We start from the raw sequence: 21,773 nt of genomic DNA, 5'->3' as shown, positions 1-21,773 counted from the left end.
GAAAGAGTCACATTATGAAAGCTGTAAGTTCTGCTAGTTCTAACTATAAAACATAAGTTAACTTCAAGGCATCACGTCTGTTTATTCAATCTAAGTGTAGTGGCTGTTTCCTTAACATTGAGCAACTGAGATCCCATAATTCCTTAAATTGCAACACCGTGATTTCATTAGATGCAGAAAAGAACAAGATTTGACGTGAAACATATGTTTTTGCTGCCTGTGTCCTTCACACATAGTTGAGCACAAAATGGCATGAGGTCACAATGCAGGAATGCGAGCCATTGTCTTAGGGGGACTGCCATCCCTGTTTACTTTGCGGGACCAGTCTTTCAGTTCCAGTCTTTCACCTAAAGCAACAGAATGCGGTTTAAAGCTGCGCTGCAGTCCGGACGCTAACAGCGAACTGGGCCGATGACAGACGGGTGTGACACAGAGTTCAGCTTTTGTTTGCTTCCCCCTCACTGCGGCAACGCCACCCACACAGAGCCCTGTGCTGTGACATCACAGGACATAACCAGAACACTCCAACAGCGGAGGGACACTTCCATCGAACATTAAATGAGGCCAGTGAGCAGTTTGCCAAATCCGTGCATAGTTTGAAAGTACTCAGTAACACGCCTGATATGGATCCAGAAGGAAAAGATAAAACCAGCACATCCTTATTTATGTCTGCCTGGATCCAGCTGCACAGTGAAATAGACCATAGAAATTGATAATATGCCAGATATGTGAAAATGGCTTCAGCCAAGCAAAAAAATAATAAAATAACAAAGAAGCTCACCTTTGCATTTCACCTCGGGGTCGCCCCAGAACAACGCTCTGCATTCCCGACATGTCCTGCCCCCAAATCCTGGTCTGCAGGAGCACTGTCCCGTTAGCTGTAACACACAGAACACAACGATTTACAGCAGAATTTAACACGACGTGGTATCAACCATAACACGCTGCTGTCTTATCGCACACACCTACACACACTGATGCGGTCCGAAGGAACACGCTATTTTAACACACAGGACGCACTGCCGTCTAATCACAGAAAACACACTGCCGCACTGTCACACAGCACACTGCGTTGATCTCACAGAACACATCGTTTATCACAAAATACACACTGCTGCATCATCACGCACAAAGTGTGTGTTCCGATCTCCACAGTGTCTGGGGGAATTTAGGAAATGTGCAGTGCAAGAATTCTCAGGAGCACAATCTAATCTTTGCAAAACCCCAAAGAGGGGAAGTAGATAAAATCTAAACTAACAGGGCAGACTGAGTACTGTATGGAAAGACGCTGAATCAGCCTTGTCTGCCAAGAATTTGCATGGACTGTCTGAAAGCTTTTCCTTCCAAATCAATCTTAATTTTTAAAATATACATACAGAATATATATTCCACAGTGAAGCATTTTCACACTGAATGTTTTCCCCTTCAAGTTGAACTGTTGAACCTGAACATGCAGAATGACACCATGTGTGTCCCATTCAGTATGTGGTTCCCCCTTCCAATAATAATGTGATGGGGATACAGTGCCAGGGGCTACAGACCTGCTCTGAGCCATGACCAGGGCCAGCATTCACGGTGCATCTCAACAGCTGTGCTGACCTAGGATTAGCCTAGCCTGTTAGCTCATAATGGATAGGGTCGGCATGTGTGGACAGGGGCAACCCCCGTTCCAGATCAGTGCTGAATCGGGACGGGGGGAGCTGGGGCTTGCCTCGTTGCAGGACGTCCCGAACGAGTGGGTGCGGTCGCAGTCGCAGGCCTGGCAGCCGGTCCCGCTGGCCAGGTTCCAGGTGTCGGGGGCGCAGCGGTCGCAGTTCTGCCCCGCCACGTTGGGGAGACACTGGCACTGCCCGCTGCCCAGGTCGCAGTGGCACTCGCCCACTGAAGGGCAGGTGGCGTTCGCTGTTCCCAGGTGGTTGCACACACACTCTGGAGGAAAGCACAGCAGTCGCTTACGTTCAGTTCAGACAATTCATAAAACTCAATACACATACACACACACACACACACAAAAATAAAGACAGTGTTTGCTTATATATGCAATAATTATTCAAATGATTTGCTTTCCAGCCCCAACTTAGCCAAAATAACAATGTCTATGTCACACTGGTTTATGCACTGAACCAAAAAACTGAACAAAAGTTTTTAATGGTACACAAAACCCCAAAAAACAGCCACATTATTAAAAGCCACCAAACTTACAAAAAAAAAGCATTTTTTAGTAGAGGCAGACGAGGTAGTTGCACTGAACATTCGATTAAGCAATCTGACCTCAGTCTAGTCGAATGGCTCAGCCAAGCCCTTATTAAGTGCTATTGGCAGGACAGGTTAAGTGACTCACTTCTGCAGCTCTGGGTGAGCGCATCGCCATAGTAACCCAGCTTGCAGCGGCGGCAGCCCTCGCCCTCTGTGTGGTACAGGCATTTGAGGCAGACGCCCGTGCGGGCGTCACATGACCCTGGGTCCAGCATGTCGATGTTGTTGTTGCACTGGCACGGCTGGCACTGCCCGCCTGCCGCGTGGGGGTTTCCATAGTAACCGGGCGCACACTCGTCACACCTGGCACCTGTAGAGAGAGAGGAGAGAGAAGGAGAGCAAGAGAATTGTTTTAGTCTGGAAGACACCAGTTCAGCAGTTTAGCTCTTTGTTGTCTGTGTGTTCATGTTACTGTCTTGCTATGCTTTTAAGCACTTTGAGTTGAAGACAAAAATGGCAGAACTGAGTTACTGACTGAAAAAAGAACAGAACTCAAGAGAGATCGAAAGAGACTTTGAGAGAGAAACAGACTGTCTGGTAGATGTCAGATAATACTGAGATGTCAATATCGATGTACCTGTACCTGTGTTTTTCTTTCAAAATAAATGACTGGGTATCTTGGCACACTAATTCCCTGTATACTTAGGTTTTCAGAGGGGAAACAGGTCACTTTGAAAATCCAATGTACGTACATGCCATACTATTATACAACACTACACTGTATAATAGCATATTTTACTCTGAAATTAACCAGTGTGGACCTGTATAACCGGTTGTCTACTTTGAGTTAGAAAAGCAGTTAAAAAAACCAAAAAAAAAAAACCACGCATTACTTTAAAAGGATATCACCAACAGGTAAATGACAGCAATAGCTCAAAGCCTGTAATATACAGTACGTTATGTAAGAAGGTGATTGCTACCTTTGTGTCCCTGGCTGCAGACACAGAACACCTGGTAGGACTCGGAACTCTGGTAGCACCCCCCGGCAAATTGGCGGCCGCTCCCCGGCCCATCCGGACAGAGACAGGGGCGGCAGTGGTCTCCGGAACCGAGGACTGGGTCTCCATAGTAACCACCCAAACACCTGCAGGCGAAAGGGGAGCAGGATCATTTGGGGTGAGAAACATTCTGAGCCGTCGCTGGTGCACCACTCACGTCTGCGGAGGGTGTACAGCTAGTGTTCAGCCCAACAATGTTCAGCATTCACTACTCAACATACTGAACAGCAGGGACACCCGCTTTACTCTACTTAAAGGGAAATGTGCTTGGCCTTAAAATAAAATTTATTTGGTAGATTTCTGGGGCTTGCGATAACATTTTTTAGTGAAAGGGCATACAACTGAACTATAAAGTTCAGAAATTTTTGTCAATAAATTTATTACCATGGGACAGAACATTAAAGATTAAACATGCTATACAACATTTAACACCTGAAACATGTTGAAACTAACACAGATGCAACATAAAACAATGTTAAGAGGGGACCCGGTATATTCCCGTTTTTTTTGTTCAACATACCATCTTACAAACCCTGTAATTCTACATTCTCCATATAAAAACAAGCCCTACAGGAAGAAGTGTTCAGATGGATGCACCAGGCAGAAACAGCACCTCAAAGGCATTCACCCAGTACATTCATATCTAAGAGCTCGGTATCTCTACGTGAACACTTCCCCAGGGTATGGGTTCTGATGAGCGGTGTCGAAAAGGGAAGGGGGGGGGGTGCGCACCTCTCGCAGTTGTGCCCGGCGGTGTGGTCCCTGCAGCCCAGGCACTCCCCGGTCTGGGGGTGGCAGTGGTCCGTGTGGCCGTTGCAGGTGCAGGGCCGGCAGTTGGGGAAGCCCCAGTGCCCGGGGAGGCAGCGGTCGCACTGACGCCCGTAGGTGCCCGGGAGGCACTCGCACTGGCCCGTGGCCTGCTGGCAGAAGGCGTTGACCGAGCCCTGGGGGTTGCACTCACACTCTGCGGTTTTGGGGGGGAGAGGGGAGAGCATCGAAGGGTGCGTTTTACACTCCTGTTTCACATGCGCCATGCGAGAACACGCACAGGTGGCGCTAGCTCAGCCATTCACGAGAAAGCAAGCCAGTAATGCACACGGTCTCATTTTCACACTGCCGTTATAGCCTTACACGACTCCAGACTCTTTCATTGAGTGCGCTACTGAAACGGACTCGATTCAGTAGATACCCAGCGCCCAGCTACTGTAATAAAGAATAAGCATGCCCTGGCTAAGTCTGTGACTGCCACAGCATAGACAGCCAAGCTAATATACAGAAACAGTGACAGAGTGCTAAGGGACTAAGCCCAGGATCTCTGCTGGCTTGGTGCATTTCAGCACATAAGTACTTAATTTAAGACATTCATTGGCAAAAGAGCCCACATACCTTATTTCAAAGGTCTAAATTGGCTGCACTGAAAGGAAACCACAAGAACCTACAGACACCACTGTTCCCCAGGACTGGAGTTTGAGATGCCTGAGATAAACTTAACAGTATCTGAGGATACTAGCTGAAAGAGGTAAAGAGGCAAAGACAGACAATAAGGGCTGAATAAGTTCATGTCTAGCCGTAGTGGTTTCTAGACCACAGTAGATTATTTTCCAGTTGAATCCTGTTTATTTTCACAATAAACAAATGTATACATATATGGGAAATGTATAGTTCATGCAGGCACTGGACTAAACAATGGAAAAATGGTTGTGGTTCTAGCCTTGCAAAACAAACTCGCCACAGTGGTATCTCAGCATCTGAGCTCGACGGTGTTGAGCCCAAAATTAGGAAATGTTTCCAAACTCACGTCGGCAGCCGCTGGGCCCAAACAGGAAGGTGGCGGGGGCGCACGTGTCACAGTTCCTGCCCACCACGTTGGGGCGACACTGGCACTGACCGCCGTTCGGGTCGCACACGGTGCTGAGAGAGCCCTGCGGGTTGCACTGGCATTCTAGGGTGGGGCGAGAGAAAGGGGAGGAAAAGGGGGAGGGGGGGGGGGACACGAGCACGACATCAATCAACACATTCCAGTATTAACAAAGGCACCCTAGTCTGGGAGTTCCATCACACAAGCATGACCCCCGATTAAGACAGTACTATCCCTGTGACTCCCTGTGTCCACAGTGACTCTCGCAAAAGGCATTTTTCATCTGGGTGTTTCTGAGTTACCTTGATGTCTCCTTAGCAAGTGCCTTATTTCATGACGCTGACAAGCTAACAAAAGACCCCATGTCTGCATACCCTACAGGAGGGTGGGGTCTACAGCATTCCACTGTGAGCAGATCTCGGGTCTGAGATCGCTGTGGTCTTTTAAGCAATCGGGTGTGAACTCCCAGAGGCCAGGAAAACTCATTTTCCCTGAGACCAAAATGAGACCATCAGACTGCACTCTGAGTCATAAGAGAGCGCGATTCTCAGGTTTTACTCTTGAGAAATACATAACTCAATTTTGGCTCCACATGAGATAGTTCTCTACAGTTCATTACAGCTTACTAGATCTTCTGTGCATAATATTGGGCTTTTCCTGGGAAGAAAATCTCAAATAATGGCAATACATCATTGTTAGGGACTCTATACAAGACAAGGATTCCATTTGTGCATTTCTCATTTGTCTCATGGGAATCTCACTTTTGTTTTCATTTGTTCATTTGTTTTTTGTTGTGTATTACTCCTATTCAATTTTTATGAGAATCAGTTTAAGCAGACGATTCCTGTATAATCCATTAGTGAGAACTCCAGAAATTTCCTGACAATAAAATATAGCGCTGAGAAATACAATTTCATCGGGGCTGTGGGTGCAGAGATCATTAACACACGGTCGAGTATGGGGGTGTTCAAGCACATAATGTGAGCTGGTCTTGGATCTGGTGAGGTAAGGGGTTTTGCAGATGACAGGGTTTTCAGCACAACGATGTGAGCTGGTCTCAGGTCTGTGGAGGTAACAGTGCTCTCAGGTCTGCAGATGATGGGGTTTTTGAACACACTGTTGGGGGCTGGTCTCAGGACTGTTAGGTCTCCCCCAGGTGCTTCCTGAGCTGCGTGTCTGAGCATGCTTTTGGCAGAAGATCAAATGCCTCTGGCTTTCCCTTTATCCTTATCGTAAATAACAAAGTCTGCAACTTCTGAGGTTCTTCCCAAACCACACAGGCAGCAACAGAAGTTATGACATTACAGGAGAGAACACCCTCATCTTCGCAAGCTGACCTCAAACTCTCCCAAAAAATACATTCCTAATTGCGGCAGACAAGATAATGGCCCATAGATCATAGGAAATCAACAAAGGAGCCTTTTAGCTTTCTTTGAAAGGCCTGCAGGTCTGAAATGACCAAATGCACCCACGACATCAAGTCACCCAGCACCCTAATGGAATACTGAAACCAAAGATCACTTTCAGCACAATTCTATTTCAGCTGACAAAATAAATACAGGCTACAGTGTGACTAATAGATGAGGTACGGGCACACTCTGATCCATGCTGTTTGCACTGAAGAGTTACACTACGGATGGGGAAAATATCTGCCACACAGACACAGACACACACACACACACACACGTGTGCACACACACACACACACACACACACACACACACACACTATAAACAAGTCTAGTACCCTGCACCATGTGCAGACATGCAAAAGAGAGGAGACCGGAGATGAGTGATGTGTATGAGATCCAGGGAGGAGGGGATTTCTGATTGACAGGCAGGGCACTGTGGCTACAGTAATGACAGATGTGATAATATTAAGCCTCCAATTATGACTGCCACATCCAGGTATGTCAATTGTCATGATTTGTAGTTTGGACCCAGCAATAAATGTTCACAGACTAACATTTTTATCTCTTTAGCACCTTCAAAGGCCAAACAAGCATTATTAAGCATGAAACTTTGTTAATGAGCAGACTTTGGGAATACCAAATGCTTGAATTCATTACTCACAATTTAAGCTAAGCAGAACTGCAGTCACATGAAATGGGGGCTTCAAAAAGAGTGTCATACAACTAAAATGTAGTGAAAGCACAAAAATTATTTGACTGACGTGTCGTGAGGAGATGGTAGTCACGTGACTGTCGTGACTCCTGAGATAAAATGTCATTGAGATATTACTATTGGTCACTTGACTGGAATGTTGTGAGGTAACACCATCAGTCATGTGCCAAATTCCCATGAAGCAGCACATGTTGGTCATGTGACCAACATGCTGTAGTGGTGTAAAAAGAATGTCTCTGAAACGCAGGTTCCTTACCCATAGCTCCCTGGTGCAGGAGCGCGGACACGCTGAAGATGAAGTTCTTGCAAATGTCAGTCATGGGCGTCTTCACCACGCTCTGGCTGTTCTCCAGACAGCGGTAGCGCTGGAACGTGTCCCAGGCGCTGTTGGTCACCAGGTTACCACCCTCAGACCCGGTGAAGATGTCAAGGGTCTTACAGTGAGGCATGAGCACGATCTGGAAGAGAAGGACAACTCTCGACATGAAGGACCGATCACTTCCATTGCCAATTAAGTGCCCCACCAGCAACCACAGAGCCACCCCACAAGCATGCCACAATATCACCCTACGAATATTGGGATATCACAGCTATACATACATACAGAACAGAACATTTCTTATTTGATTCTTAAAGAAAACCCTGCTGCATTAAGACCCTGCTGCATTAAGACCCGTCTGACGCTTGTAAACCCAAAGTGCACAATCAGAAGTCACAAGTGGTTTTGAAGAAAAGCGGTACCACGTCTTAAAACTCACAGAGTCGATTAAAGTGTAGGGGGACTGGACGTCACTCAGGGCAGAGTACAGAGGCAGGCTCAGCCGAATGGTGTAATTCATCCCCTTCTCAAAACACACGGGTCTCGGCAGAACGATGTACCTGAAAAACCAGAATGGACGAGATTAGTGCTAAAGCTTCAGACACCTACATTGGCAGGACAAGAGAAGGAGAAACTGGACAAATAGGTGAGTTTACCTTGAGCCAGGATGGAGGGACACCATCTGGTTATCATCCTCTGGCATGGTGTTGGCGCAGCGGCTATCAGTGGTGATCACGCTGGGTCTTATAACAGTAATCATGACCTCCTCCCACTGGTCAGGTAACTAGACACACAAATAATTCATCATGAAGGAAACTATGGTAGCCTCATACTTCCTCTCAATAAATGATTAACCTATAACAGAGCATCTATAGTCTGTTTCTCACCTGAGGCTCATAGCGAATCAGGATGTCATACTCCATGGACTGCGGGATGTTGTCGATGTTGAACTCCAGGTAGGCGCCCTCAGGAACGTTCACAAATCCAACTCCAGTCCAGGTTGGGGTGCGGTCCTGAGGGTACGGTCTCTGGACCACAGTCACTCCCTGAAAAGAGACCGTTTACACGCTGAGGTTAGAAGGCACATGCAAAAGAGTACATTTACAGGGCTCGACAAAGGTCACCTGACGGGGAGTTAACTCACAGGCCCAAACTTTGCGTCCTCTGCCTCGTAGGTGTAGTGGTCCAGGGCGATGAAGTAGAAGCCGGACTCCACCTGGCCGCACTGTCGGCCGAACATGTGCTCTCGACACCGACACTGTCCGGTCTCTGCGGAACAGCTGGGGAGAACACAGAGGAACCGTCAGAGACTCGCCAAATCCAGCCCGTCCCTCTCAGGGCAAATCCTGCTGTGTGATTTAGCCAGACATCACTTCAGTATGCCAGTCTACCGGCCTCATATCACTCCAGTTATTCAGAAGTTGGCTGTACTTGACAATCTTTTAAGTACAATAGTAAAAGGTCACAGGAAGAGGCAGACGTAAGCATGCCCAATGAGCTGAACTTTGACCTTACTCATTATTGATGGCTCCACCTTGGTCGCAGTCACATGATCGGCAGCCATCCATGTCATTGCTGAGACCCCAGTGTTGCGGCTGTGGAAAAACAGCTACTCGTTAATAGCACTTCATTAATGACCCCACTGGGAGAAGCGGGGGGCTTGACCTCTTTCATGGTGGTTGTGTCACGCTTGGATTAAGTCTACTGAGGTAAAACCCCAACCAACAACCATTTTCCTCAAATACCAGTGGGGCTTTTACAACCTACATAACAAAGGCTTTCTGCAATCAACAATGTAGTTCTTTCCATCTGGTAAAGAGAAAATAACTTTATAATTCTGCCTTTTAAAAGGTATTATTTGTGCAATGAATTTAACTGCATGAGAAGTAAGTGCGCGCATGGACATGAGGAGGTCACCCACCAAACACTGGTCGCAGTTCCTGCCGGTAACCAGACGCTTGCAATAACAGCTTCCTGTAACCGTGTCACAGGGACTTCCTCCTGGAACGGTACCCAGAGGGTTGCATGTGCATGCTGGGGGGGGGATGAAGAGGGGAAAAAAAACAGGAAATTACTGTTACTGTTTCTGGACGATCCATTAATTGTACAAGACACACATCTGCCTTTGGAAAAACATCACAGGAAACAGGAAGAGGAGCGCTCATCAGAAGAGCGACTCCTGGACCTCCTGGCGGCGGAGAGGGAGAGAGCAGACTCACGCTGGCAGCCCAGGGGATCCTCGCTCATGCCGTAGTAGCCCTGCTTGCACTGGTCGCAGCGCTCTCCCTCCACGTTGGGCTTGCAGCGGCACTGGCCGGCGATCAGCCCGGCGGACACGTCCGTCATCCGGTCGCACATGCCGCCGTTCAGCGAGCCCACGGGGTCGCAGTTGCAGGCTGCGGGGAGAGGAAGGGGAAGTCAGGGAGGAAAAACAAGGGCTGTCCTCGGGGCCCGCGAACCCGTGTTGACACAGAGGGCAGAGATGGGGAAAACGCACTCAGCTGAGCTAATGAGATAGGCGAGCCAGAAAGCTTTAATGGTAACGGTCATCCTGAACCTGTTTTTTTTTTACTGTTTTACATAAGGATTCAGATTACATCAGGGAACACCCATCAGCATTGCATTCCTTTTTACCATTTACCACACTGTCTCTAAACATAGCATTGTGTTACATTTGTGTACCAAGCATTAAATGATTTTATCTGCAACAAACAGATAAGATTAATGTAAGCATTTTTGATTATAAGAATGACTCGAGGTTAATTTTTTGCTTTAACTGAAATAATTTCACATGAACTGGTAAATGGGATTACAATCACATAAAAAGCAATCAAGTCTAAATGAATCAACTATGAACAGATTAGCCTTGTGTAAACAGGTTCAAGGTGGCAATCAGATAAAGGCAAGGCCGGCCTCCTCTAACTGTACATCACCGCAGAGAGGTGTCATTGGCAACCCGCAAACAGCAACGTGAGACAAAGGTCTTCACAAAGCAGACGGCCGGCAGAGCTCAGCGGACATCCAGACCAAACTTTCGCACACAAAGAGGATGAAACCCTAGAAGGGGACGCGTGGTGGGGGATAAGACGACCGCTCTTTTTCTGACAGATAAAACTTGAAAGGCCAGGTGGCTCTCTGAACCTCAGAGAGACGATCAAAGGGGAGATGAGGGATTGGGACGGGGGCGAGGACGGGGGCGGAGGCAGGGGGGTACGTACGCTCGCAGATGTAGGGGTCGCGGATGTCCCTCTCGGGGTGCTGGAAGTAGAAGGGCTTGCACTGCTCGCAGTTGTGCCCCACGGTGTTGTGCTGGCAGTCCTCGCACACTCCGCCGCTCACGCTCCCCGAGGCCGCGTACACCGCCATGTCGAAGTGGCACGCGCCCGAGTGCTGGTTGCAGTTACACTCTGCGGCAGAGACGGACACGTCCCCCATGAGCCCGGCATCACAGCCGAATACACTACACACAGTACGCAGTGTCCGATTATACAGCACACAGGCACTGAAGACAAAAGAGGCATCCTCATATTTTACCAGGGATGGTTACAAACTACAGAGTCACTATCCAAGGCACAGCTGCACACGTTACAAAGTATAAGCAATATGCCACACAGGGCATGGGATTCACACAATACAAGGAGTTATACATCACACAGGAGACAATAACCCACTATTTATCTGGAAACAGCGACTCACTACAGAAGAGGTATTCAGACTACACTTGGTGATAATCACATGAATCAACAAAATCAATACAGTTTTTGCACAAGTTGAAAATAGTCACTATCAAGATGTAATTAGTAGAAATACCTTCAAAGAAACCATAGTTTTCTTACACTGCATTCATGTTAGCAGAATGCGTTTTTGGAGTACGAATGAGACCAGGTGAAATATAATAACAAAAACATACTTTTGCACGCGTTGGTGTTGCGTCCCTCCGCGGGCCTCCAGGGTAAATCATGATAGAAATCCTGACACTTCTCACAGTTCAGCCCCATGGTGTTGTGGTTGCACATGCAGTGGCCATGAACCTAAGAATCCACAAACAGGGTCAAACAGGGACACATGCATATTTCTTGGCGATTTGAACACCAGCATTTAAGACATTTAGAGCACAGAGCTAAACTCAGCTAGCTAGCAGACTCGATTCATAATATTGCTCGTAAGCTGAGTAATGTCTGTAGTACATACAAGCCCACAGCACGGGTGACCTCAGCTATAACTCCACTGTGTGTACAGATCTAAATCATACCCAAATGCACACGCGTATACAAAGTAGGCCCTGCTCAGATGAGCCCAACATCTGGCAGATGTAAACAACTGTAAGTGCAGTCCTGGAGAAAATGTGATTTTAAAACCCCACTGCGTTTCCAGTGCTGAAATCGCCGCATGCTCGCAATAAACTGCCAGTGCAGAAAGCCCAGGCTATGGCGTCGACTCAGGACTAAAACAGAGCTCCATCACAGGCCCGGGAGAAATGCTTTCCAGCACTTTTCAGGACACCGCCGCACACACACTGCCAAGCCTGGATTCAGCATTCACTGGCCGTGGACACACAGCCCTTCACAGCAAAACGTGAAGAAACGAAACCGCTACAGCAAAAGAAAAAGGAAAAACCTCTCCCAAGATTTTTCGTCAGGCGGTTCGAAAAAGGTTTTGAAGAAAAGAAGAGGGGGGAAAAACTCTGGGAGTGTTTACACTGCAGGCGAACTTTCGTCTGGTCTTCATTAAGCTCGTGGACGAATGCCAGCCAGTCTGACAGCCATGGCCACAGCTGAGAGATTACCATCATGTAAGTGCTGTGCGGTGCAGGGGACAGGCAAACCCAGAGCAATCGCACTCTGACTGGACAGACAGGGATGCACCATATAAATATTTGTTCTTGTTTCATGGAGAAAAGCAATACCGAAATAAAAACTTGCACAAAAACAGATTTTCTTACGCAAAACTGCAAACAAGAATGGTGGAGACTAAACAGGAATTCCTGTGGTTCCTGTCCTCTTTCACCCACACACGTGCATGCAGATGCATGCCAACTCAGTCTCACACACACACTTTGGTTGGAAAAACACACAGACTTGGTATACAAAAACATGGATAAATTCAGATTAAAGACATCTTGCCCAAATGAAATCAAATCGGTTACACAACCCAACAAACTCCAAATCTACTTGCTGAAGATAACATACACACTGTTGTCTGTAAGAAGTCTACTGAACTTTATCTGTACAGTTTGAGATTGGTTGGTGGGTCAAAGTTTGTTTGGATTTCATCTGACCTCTATTGAAAAGCACTATCAGAAGCAAGAAGCACACATGAACAGTATTATGTCTCATTCACAATCTGACACCTGTGGTCTCTCTCACTGGTAAGCAGACACTGTTCATCATGGTAAACCAGAAACCAGACCCTACTGGGTCAATTTGGATTCTGTCTGCCAATGAGACAGACCCACTGTTTAGGATTCCAGTAGAAGTATGTGGAGTAAACAGCACTGGCTGCATATATGGCTACTTTTCCAAATGTAGGTTGTAAATGGCTAATTAGGACTACTATTCGTACTTGGCAGTAAAATGGTACAATTACCCACGTAACTAACGCTCGGAAACCACACATCCTGCATTCTGGCGAGTGCTGGGCGGGACTCACCATGCCCTCCGCCGCGACCACACTGCTGTCCACAGGGGCACATTCGGAGGCGTGGCCGTAGCAGAAGCAGTTCCCGCGCACCACCATGTCGTACACGGCGTAGTAGTACTTCTCCTTGATCTCCATGCGCGAGTCCAGCAGGTTGTCCCCCAGCGTGTGCAGCCTGGTGAACTTCACGCGCAGGTTGGTGATCTTCAGCAGGTCTGGGGGGGGGGGGGAAGGTTGTGAATGGCAGGGTTGGGGAAGTTTACTACATTCAGCCTTTCCTCAGACCCTTCACAGTCACAGGAATCCCGCACCCCCCCCACCCCCCACCCACACGCAGGCGCACGTACACACACACACACACACACAACCCTTTTGTATAAATGCAGGTTTAGAATTCATTGGGCGCTGGCTTTTACTTGCCTTAAATTCAAGAGCAGATAGTAGAATAAGCTGAGGTTCGAACAGAACAGGCACAAGATTCTGTGCAGAAGCCAGTTTTGGGATGCGCTAACAGGCTGACTGCCTCATACACACCTACAGTGTACTTCAAGCAGAAATGTATGCTGCGCACCCTATGACCCAAGTATACATTCACAGCATACTTATGATGCTTTCTTTCCACCACCGGCGAGAAACGGCCCACAAACTATCTGCGCATCGCTGAACTGTGACCTCACCGGCGGTGACAGACACTCCCACATGAGAAATTCCGTCCAAGACACCGGGAAACAGGTGGATGATTTCTCAAGACCACCAGCCTAGTATATACCGTGCAGCTTCCCGAGTTGGTGCTTTCGCCGCCATGCAGACCAGTGACCTCATATTCAAAACAAACTACTTACTCTGGATTCGGGGGCTGTAGGGATCTTCAATTCTGAAGGCTGGATCCAGAACACGGAATATGACCTGAATGGACCAAATGAAGGGGACTGTGTTGAGAGGCAAATGAGCATGAGATCTGAACATTAACAATACTCCTTCTGTTCCAACCTCCCCGGTACTCAATGCATCATTATATGACATACATTGCTCAGTGGACACCCTTACCTGGGGTTACTTGTGTATACTGGTCACTGTTACAAATTACGCAGCCTAACTACCTAACCTTTAAATTATAACATTATAAAACTGGATACTTACAGATGCTATTCAGATAAAATGCAAACGCAGTGCTAAAGGACACAACAATAGCGTACCATGTAGGATCTGAACCTACAACCTATCCTATCCCCCAACCACCACGCCACACTGCTGAATACAGGAAGCACACAGATGAGAGCCAGTACCTCCCCCTCTGTTGAGGGCTCGATGTCCGAATAGCGGGAGTCACAGATGACATCGTCTACTTTCTTCATTGGCCCATGGGAGACTCTGGGGAAGGACGACTCGCAGTCGTAGGCAAAGTAGCGGTACACCTGCCAGGTCTTCCCGAAGTCAGCTGACCTCTCAATCACCATGGCAGCAGGACGGAATGTCTGACAAAAGACAGTCACAACTTAGCACCTTTGTGTGCTCCGAACAGTAGACAATGCTCACTAGCCTGCACATTAAAACTGCAGAAAAATTATATCATTTATTATGTTTAGCAGACAACTTCATCCAGGATAACCTGTGTGGTTTAAATTTTACATATTCCCCTTACAGAGTAAATAAGTGGATAATGACTGAAGCAATTCAAGTCAAGTACCTTGCTTAAAGGTGCAAAAACAGTACCTCACCAGGAATTTGAACACAAATACTTCTGCTAATCATTTCACTTTCCCAACCAACAGGCTACATTGATGCCCATTGAGAAAGCGCTGAACAGACTTTCACCGCAGGACCCCCAGACGCTAGAACAACACTCTGCATTCCTTTGTCTCAGACACAGCTGGGGGTACACGGATTACACAGGGGTGCTAACTAATCCCGACTCCCGCAAGCCCAGAATCCCCACCCCCCACCACTCAGCTTCTGACCCTTTGCCATGGTTACCTTGAAGGTCATGATGAGGTGGGTGAAGTGGAACTCCGCCTCCAGGTTGAGCTGGATGGTCACATTCTCCAAACCTGCAGGGAGTTGGGGGGAGGGGGGGGGGCGTGGAGGAAACAGATCCATCTGTGTGAGCACAGCTCCATGGCCAAGAAAAACATGATCTGCGACCATTAGCTCCACGGGACTCTTATCATCATCATGTTCTTCCCGCAGAACAGAAAACGAGGGCTTTAACTATTTGAGACCAGCTGGTTCTCCCTGCAGCTACAATTCAACACCGGCGCTTTGTCTCAATGAAGTCTGTATCTATCACGGTCACACAAACCACTCTATTCCAGCAAAGCTCCATTCCAAACAGGAAGAGCATTCAAGCACACTGCTGCCAAACAGATGTTCGCGGAAACCACTAGAACTCACAGCGGGAGGAGCCTTGCCATAACATGGCAATGGGAAATCTGGCATTTGCTTGTTTTACCTAAATAAAAGACCTTATTTCGGCTCACAATAACCATTGAGGGGCTGGAATGTTGACGGCCAAGACTATAAGACCCTGTTAAGCCGCAAGAAAATATATTATCAACAAAACGACTGGGTTACGTGACATAAGGAGGCCATGCTGTAACTTACTTTGTTGTAGTTCCCCCACACATTTTGTAGTAAATCGATCTTAGCACGGTCATTTCTGAGAAATGGTTCAGCTGGGAGACAGCTGATGGGACTCCCAGAGCAGCCCACCTCCTAAATCCTGGATCTTTTGCGAATTGTGGCCTCATCCCACCGGATTCCCAGGACCATCTGTGGCCCTGGCAGCCCGTTGCTGAATGAGTCACTTCTTTCCTTCTCCCAGAAAATTGTTCCCACCATCTCTCCTCCTTCAGCCTTGCACTCCTTTTTCATCAAAGCGCCACATTCCCTCCACTGCTCTCATTTCAGGTGGTTTACAACCAAAATGGCTGCCCAACCATAGCTATGGTTTCCGTCTTCCCCCACCTTTCTTCCCATCTTCTTAAATTTTCGGCTTTTAATTCTAATAACACGGTGGCTGTGGGGCCAGTGCACAGCTGGTCTTTTGAGAGCCGCTTGGATAATGATTACCTTCTAATTTCAAAGTGGATTTTCTTAATTGGTTAGCCATTACTGCCTGCTTTGAACTGCTCCTCACTTGACACTAATAGCCTGATTAAAGGGACAGTTAAGGCATTTAAGGAGAGAGTCACCTTTAATTCAACCCAGAGTCAAAAAGCGCACTTTACTGGGTGTCGTTTCTTTCTCATGAGAACTCACCATTTTCCGACTGCCACCACGTTTTGAGGCGGTTGGGGGCGAATGTTGTCACCACATTCTCAATGCTGTGACTGGTGGTGTGGTTCATCTTCTCATCATAGACCTGCTTGGAGTCGCAAACAAAGCACTTCTTTTCTTCCTGCAGGAAAGAGCGGTTGGGGGACGGGAGGGGAGGGGGGGAGTCGCAGCACAGAATTTACGTTAGCTGAATTCCAAGGATTACATTCAATTACCTTAAATGTCATTACTGGGGTGATTCTTGTAGGCCTCGCAATGCTCAATTATCTAACCCCAGAAAAACTCTTTCATCACAATGCGTGTGACTCTCGACACTGTAATTAATTATTGAGTAAAAACGAGGCCTTCCCCACCCTGAAATGAACGACCCTCTCCTCTCTACGGCAACTGCGGATTCGGAACTGGAGAGGAACAAAGGGTCGTCTGTGCCCCAGATGTTCCACATTAGACTCTCCTTGGGGCTTGAATCAGGGTCATTTGAATTTCACTGCTTCTCTTGAGCGTTAGACTTTTCCCCTGACTGGGGCCCATTTACTGCATATTCTTTAACAGAACACTTCACTGTCCTCTGGTCATTTACATGCCCTGCTGGCAGTGACTGCCCTAGGTTCAATAAACCCCGCCCCATACACACACACAGATGTACACATACACCGTGGGGCTGAGGTACTTCAACCAGCGCAACATCAGCTTTGTCACTCATTGGTGTTGGATAAGCCTTGAATGCAGCGCTCAGCTATTTAAGACACTGATAAAATCACCAGGCTCTCCTGATATCTGCAGAGGTGGGGTGGGGGGGGGCGGCTTTCTATGTCCAGCTGCTATCTGTGCAGTATAAAATTCTGCCAATAGTTTTATGCTGCAATATTTTGCTTTGGTATTCATTGGTAGATTTCTGAATCAAACCACCGAAGGTCCAGTCCTACAGGCCTGAACTGCAACCCTGTGTTGCATTATGGGTAATTTACAGCATACGACATATGGATACTTGAAAATCTAAAAGGTATTCATGTCTCAAATCTCAAAACACTTGATTGTTTGAGGATGCATTTTGTAATGAAATTCTGAGCTAGCAAATTGCACAGACATTCTAAAAGTCTTGAAATTAAGTAGTTTCACTCTCCCCTGGAGCTCAGGGAAATCTAGAAATTTCTCTGAACTAACCAGGAAGTGGTCTAGACAGTCCAGAGGGATAAGTGTATTTCGATGCAGTTTTCATCTCCCCCACACTCACAAAGGCTACAGAAGGCATATAACACCCCTTTAACTGAACGCGCACACTAAATAACAAAAATTAAACAAACATATCTGAAAAGAAGCTGTTGTTTAGAAACGGAACCCCGAGGGCTTTTGGAAGCCATCCCAACATCAAATTTCCTCCTCCAAAAGACAAGACGACGATTGTAAACCCTACAGTAGTTATTATTATGAACCAGAGCACCATTCACCCACAGGATGTGAATTCTGATACAGAGCATTCGTTAACTGAGAGGAAAACTTTGTTTGTTAAAAACGAGATCAGCAACAAAGTTATACAGCAAAACACTCTTGTTCAGTTTTCTTTTTAACTTTTACGGAGGACGTTCCCCTTGTGTAGGCTACTTTGTTCACGAGGTCCCGGTATGGCTCACTTAATGAGTCCTGTCTTCCGCCACTCACTTCACACTACTGACTAGCTTACCCTCCCCGAAGCTTTTTCCGTTACCCACTTCTCACAGATTGCCTGCGGGTGGACATTCTTGTAATATCTTTTTCAAGTAGGCCTACCCATTGTTCTTATTCGTTTGTGTTCTGTTACTGCACATGACGCTGATGTACCCTTAACTATATTACATTCTCAAGTAGGCTGCACCTTCCAATGCATACGCAGATCATTGAGGAGGTGGGTTAAAGATTACCACATCCTTCGTGTTTCTTCCATTTAAAATAACGGGCGTAACGCTGCGTCTAACATATTCGGCTCGGGTCTTTACCTGTAAGTGGCTGACTATGCAAAAAGGCTCAGGTTGCAACAGTCCACAGGTGGAGCTGGCGGAGAGCTGGTGAGCTCTACCGATCAACAGGTCACCAGTGGCTGGGTAGCAGCTTCCTTCCGTGCAAACGTCGCTGAACTCCGGTACCTGAGCGAGGGCGCAAACCCCCACAGCTGCACAGCGGAAAATAGATAGGAATAAAATGGTTTACATATATGTCATGATCGTTGATAGAGAATGTTGTTTGTGAATTAGCAGGGCGGCTTTGTTTATACCAAAATACAAACAGATATTTTTCTCCTAAATACAAGTATTTCTCGCCAACAAAAATGGTTTACTATAACACACATTCTGAAAGTACGAACAATTTTCTCTCAGCACGTTTACTTTGATTTTATTGAGAAACGCATGCAGACTATCCAACAGTTCAACCAGTCTTGAGCGAGAACGCGTTAAACCGGGTCAAATATCCAATGAAGAAACCGATAGAAATTGTTCGCCCGCAACTCCACTCAGGCTTGACAAAATTTGAAAACTTGACAACCAAGACATTTAGCAACGATGCTGTTTTAGCTTGCATGAATATTACAAAATACTATTCCAAACAAATCCAAGACCTTCAAGGGTGTAACACATTTTAAACATACAACTATGCGATTATTGTTACTTTTCCTAGTATGCTAGACCAGTGACAAAGTTGTTTACACAGATGCTACAAATAACATCCTGCATGGCACGAAACGAGAATTCAAAATACAATTCAAAGGAAGCCCTGCAAAAACAAATGAAAAAATGCTCAGAAATATTGAACACATGGCGATTTTAAAACTTACATAAAAATGCTGCAATTTGAAACAACATTTTTGAAGTTTAAACCATTGGTGTCCTTCGGTTTGCTCGCTAGCCTCACACCCCCGGCTGTGCGTGGGAGATTAATTCCGTGAGTATGAGGTCGTGGTGAGCCCCAAAGCCAACTCCGCATCCCACGAGTTTCCACCCCTCTTCTATCACGGCCAGATTCTCTCGATTTTCTCCCCACCCAAAGGCATGCGCACAATGAGATTCCCTCCCCTGAAACGTTACCTTGCCTCTAACTGCGAGGTTGTGTCCAGTCAAGCAGTAAATTCGGTTTTATTCGTTTTTTTGTTTCTTTTTTTGAATAATCAACATTATTACAACTGGCCCGCAATTTTTACAGAGTGTGTTTGGTACTGTGATCTGTTAATTTATGGAAGAATAATGCCATCGAGACAAACATGTGCTACAGTGTAAGCATGCACGTTTTTGCAGATGGTATCAAAACGAAGATGCCCAACTTGCTTCAAGCTAGTTAAATAAAAGAGGACTAAATAGGTGCTCAACAGCCAGGACAGTCACACTATAGAGAAGGACTCCTTATCCGGACAACTTCACGGGACTTGCCCGAAATAAGGAACGCACTGAGCTCGGAGCAGATTTATTGCAATGTAAAAAAGTAACAATTATAGCGTCTATTTCTCTTACTGTGAAGGCAAGTATAAGTTTTAAAGTTGCACACATTCTAAGATGCATTAGTAATAACCAATGTAGCTTTGAAAGCCCAACCCCCCGCCTTACACCTCTCATCTTGAACAAAGAAATTCCACCAGACAAAGACAACCTACGGTGGCTCAGGGCATAAAACAAAGGGTTAATCCAAACAGACACATACCTCTAATCTTTTATAATTACATTTTGTGTTGAGTGACTTAAATTGCATACATAATTTGCTTAGCAAACAACATTATCTGTTGCCACAAATGTTTGGTATGGTATTCACTTACACAGATATATTTATTAGAGCAATGCAGTACCTCTGGTGCAGGTTTGTGTTTAATATGTAAAAATGCACTAAGGACAGAACATCAGTGTCTCATCTGGGAATGAAACCTGCAAATCCAAATCCATGTTGCTGTTATGGTATTGATAATGATTATTATTGCTATTATACATTTTCTTAACACAACTTAGTGGCACAAGCAGTAAGTAGCAGCCTTGTGGAACAAAGTGAAAAATCAATGCCTGGACATGTGGCCACATGCTGTTGAAAATGCCATCTTTTTGATGAGGTGTAACACCAAGATTCAGACTTCCAATTGGTCATTATTAAAGAGCCTATAGTGCCCATAGTCAATAAGAGGTCCAATAGTGTCCCGGAAAAAATAATAATCTGGCAATCTAATTATTCCCCAGTTTATGGACCAAGTAAACTCCTACATCTCAACTACAGTTAATATCAGGTTAGCATTCTGACATGGAACATACCGGCTTCCCTGGATCAGCTAGGTAGGTATTATACTTATAGTTATTTACCCCAGCAGCAAGTAAATATTGTTCTTTAATTAAGAAATCAAGCCTGGGACATGAGCAATAACCAGAAATAAGTCGGCATGAAAAAGTGGCCTCTGGTGACTGAATTCCTCTGCAAACGGTGTGTTCAGACTGCCTTGGGGAAAAACGTTTGATCTGGACAATCGCTGCATGGAAGCATCTCTGCATGAGAGCAGATAATTACCCCACTGAAGAGGCTTGAGGGCTGGAGGTGGGAGGAGGGTCACTACGGCCATCAGATAATCAAAGACATGGGCCTTGCAGTTTGTTCAACCAGCGGAAGGAAAATATTTGATAAAAACACGATCCTATGGCGGCAAGACGGAGCGAAAGCAGCATAACGGAACCATTCTTTAATGAGCAGTGGCTACTCTTCGGTATCTGCTGGGAGGCCCCTTAAGCAGCTGATAAAGTAAGTCTTAGAGTGACAGTTTGTATGGAACAATTGGAATCTGTCTGAACCTGCCCAAACTGGCCAATCCCAGGACAAGCTGAACCCAGGGGCACCACCAGCTCACATTGGGCCCCACCACCCCAGAAAATCCTATTTTCTGTGGGCCTCTGTCAGTCAGGGTTCTTGGAATCGTTCTAACACCCCCCCACCCATCACCCCACATGGCACCCATGCATGTTCCCTTTTAAAAAATTCTGCTTGGGAGGTGCTGGCAAGGAAGGGTCAAAAAAAGTAATCATTACCAATGCTTAGTGGCATAAAGTCAGATATTGCATCACAGTCCCCATTCTTGTAAACCAGCTCTTGCATTATTCTCTGCCAAGACTGACATGGGTAGGTAATACCACACAATTGGTTGTGCTACCAACCTTTACACAAAATCATGAGGGAGCCGTGAGCATTGGCTTAGGGGGCATGAGCGAGGGAGAAAGAGGGTAAAGATAAAGGAGGTTTGGAGGATGTGGGATCTGTTGGATGGCAGCCTTCAAGAAAAGAAGTCAGAAATCTACGATAGATTTGTGAGACTGTTT

At 46.4% G+C, this 21,773-nt stretch overlaps 1 protein-coding gene across 1 annotated transcript in view; it reads right to left on the bottom strand.

Annotated features, from left to right (window-relative positions):
• The window catches only part of lamb1a (laminin, beta 1a), a 28,987-nt gene extending 9,511 nt beyond the window's left edge, over positions 1 to 19,476 (bottom strand). The window contains exons 1-23 of the mRNA XM_064342742.1: positions 19,274 to 19,476; positions 18,441 to 18,613; positions 16,450 to 16,588; positions 15,166 to 15,239; positions 14,478 to 14,666; positions 14,034 to 14,097; positions 13,204 to 13,406; positions 11,465 to 11,585; positions 10,773 to 10,961; positions 9,774 to 9,950; positions 9,476 to 9,588; positions 9,070 to 9,149; positions 8,699 to 8,834; positions 8,442 to 8,600; positions 8,211 to 8,338; positions 7,994 to 8,114; positions 7,492 to 7,693; positions 5,053 to 5,196; positions 3,987 to 4,218; positions 3,177 to 3,340; positions 2,342 to 2,566; positions 1,712 to 1,929; positions 782 to 878 (exon numbers count right to left, since the gene is read on the bottom strand). Of these exons, the coding sequence (XP_064198812.1) occupies positions 782 to 878; positions 1,712 to 1,929; positions 2,342 to 2,566; positions 3,177 to 3,340; positions 3,987 to 4,218; positions 5,053 to 5,196; positions 7,492 to 7,693; positions 7,994 to 8,114; positions 8,211 to 8,338; positions 8,442 to 8,600; positions 8,699 to 8,834; positions 9,070 to 9,149; positions 9,476 to 9,588; positions 9,774 to 9,950; positions 10,773 to 10,961; positions 11,465 to 11,585; positions 13,204 to 13,406; positions 14,034 to 14,097; positions 14,478 to 14,666; positions 15,166 to 15,239; positions 16,450 to 16,588; positions 18,441 to 18,613; positions 19,274 to 19,301 (3,376 nt within the window). The 5' untranslated portion in view covers positions 19,302 to 19,476. The remainder of the gene's footprint in view (positions 1 to 781; positions 879 to 1,711; positions 1,930 to 2,341; positions 2,567 to 3,176; positions 3,341 to 3,986; positions 4,219 to 5,052; positions 5,197 to 7,491; positions 7,694 to 7,993; positions 8,115 to 8,210; positions 8,339 to 8,441; positions 8,601 to 8,698; positions 8,835 to 9,069; positions 9,150 to 9,475; positions 9,589 to 9,773; positions 9,951 to 10,772; positions 10,962 to 11,464; positions 11,586 to 13,203; positions 13,407 to 14,033; positions 14,098 to 14,477; positions 14,667 to 15,165; positions 15,240 to 16,449; positions 16,589 to 18,440; positions 18,614 to 19,273) is intronic.
• Between the last annotated feature and the right edge of the window lie 2,297 nt (positions 19,477 to 21,773).

Source organism: Anguilla rostrata, chromosome 7 (assembly GCF_018555375.3).
Source record: "Anguilla rostrata isolate EN2019 chromosome 7, ASM1855537v3, whole genome shotgun sequence".
NCBI classification, from domain to species: domain Eukaryota; kingdom Metazoa; phylum Chordata; class Actinopteri; order Anguilliformes; family Anguillidae; genus Anguilla; species Anguilla rostrata.
Note: the sequence above shows the minus strand (reverse complement) of the source record. Positions and strands in the feature narration are given on the sequence as shown.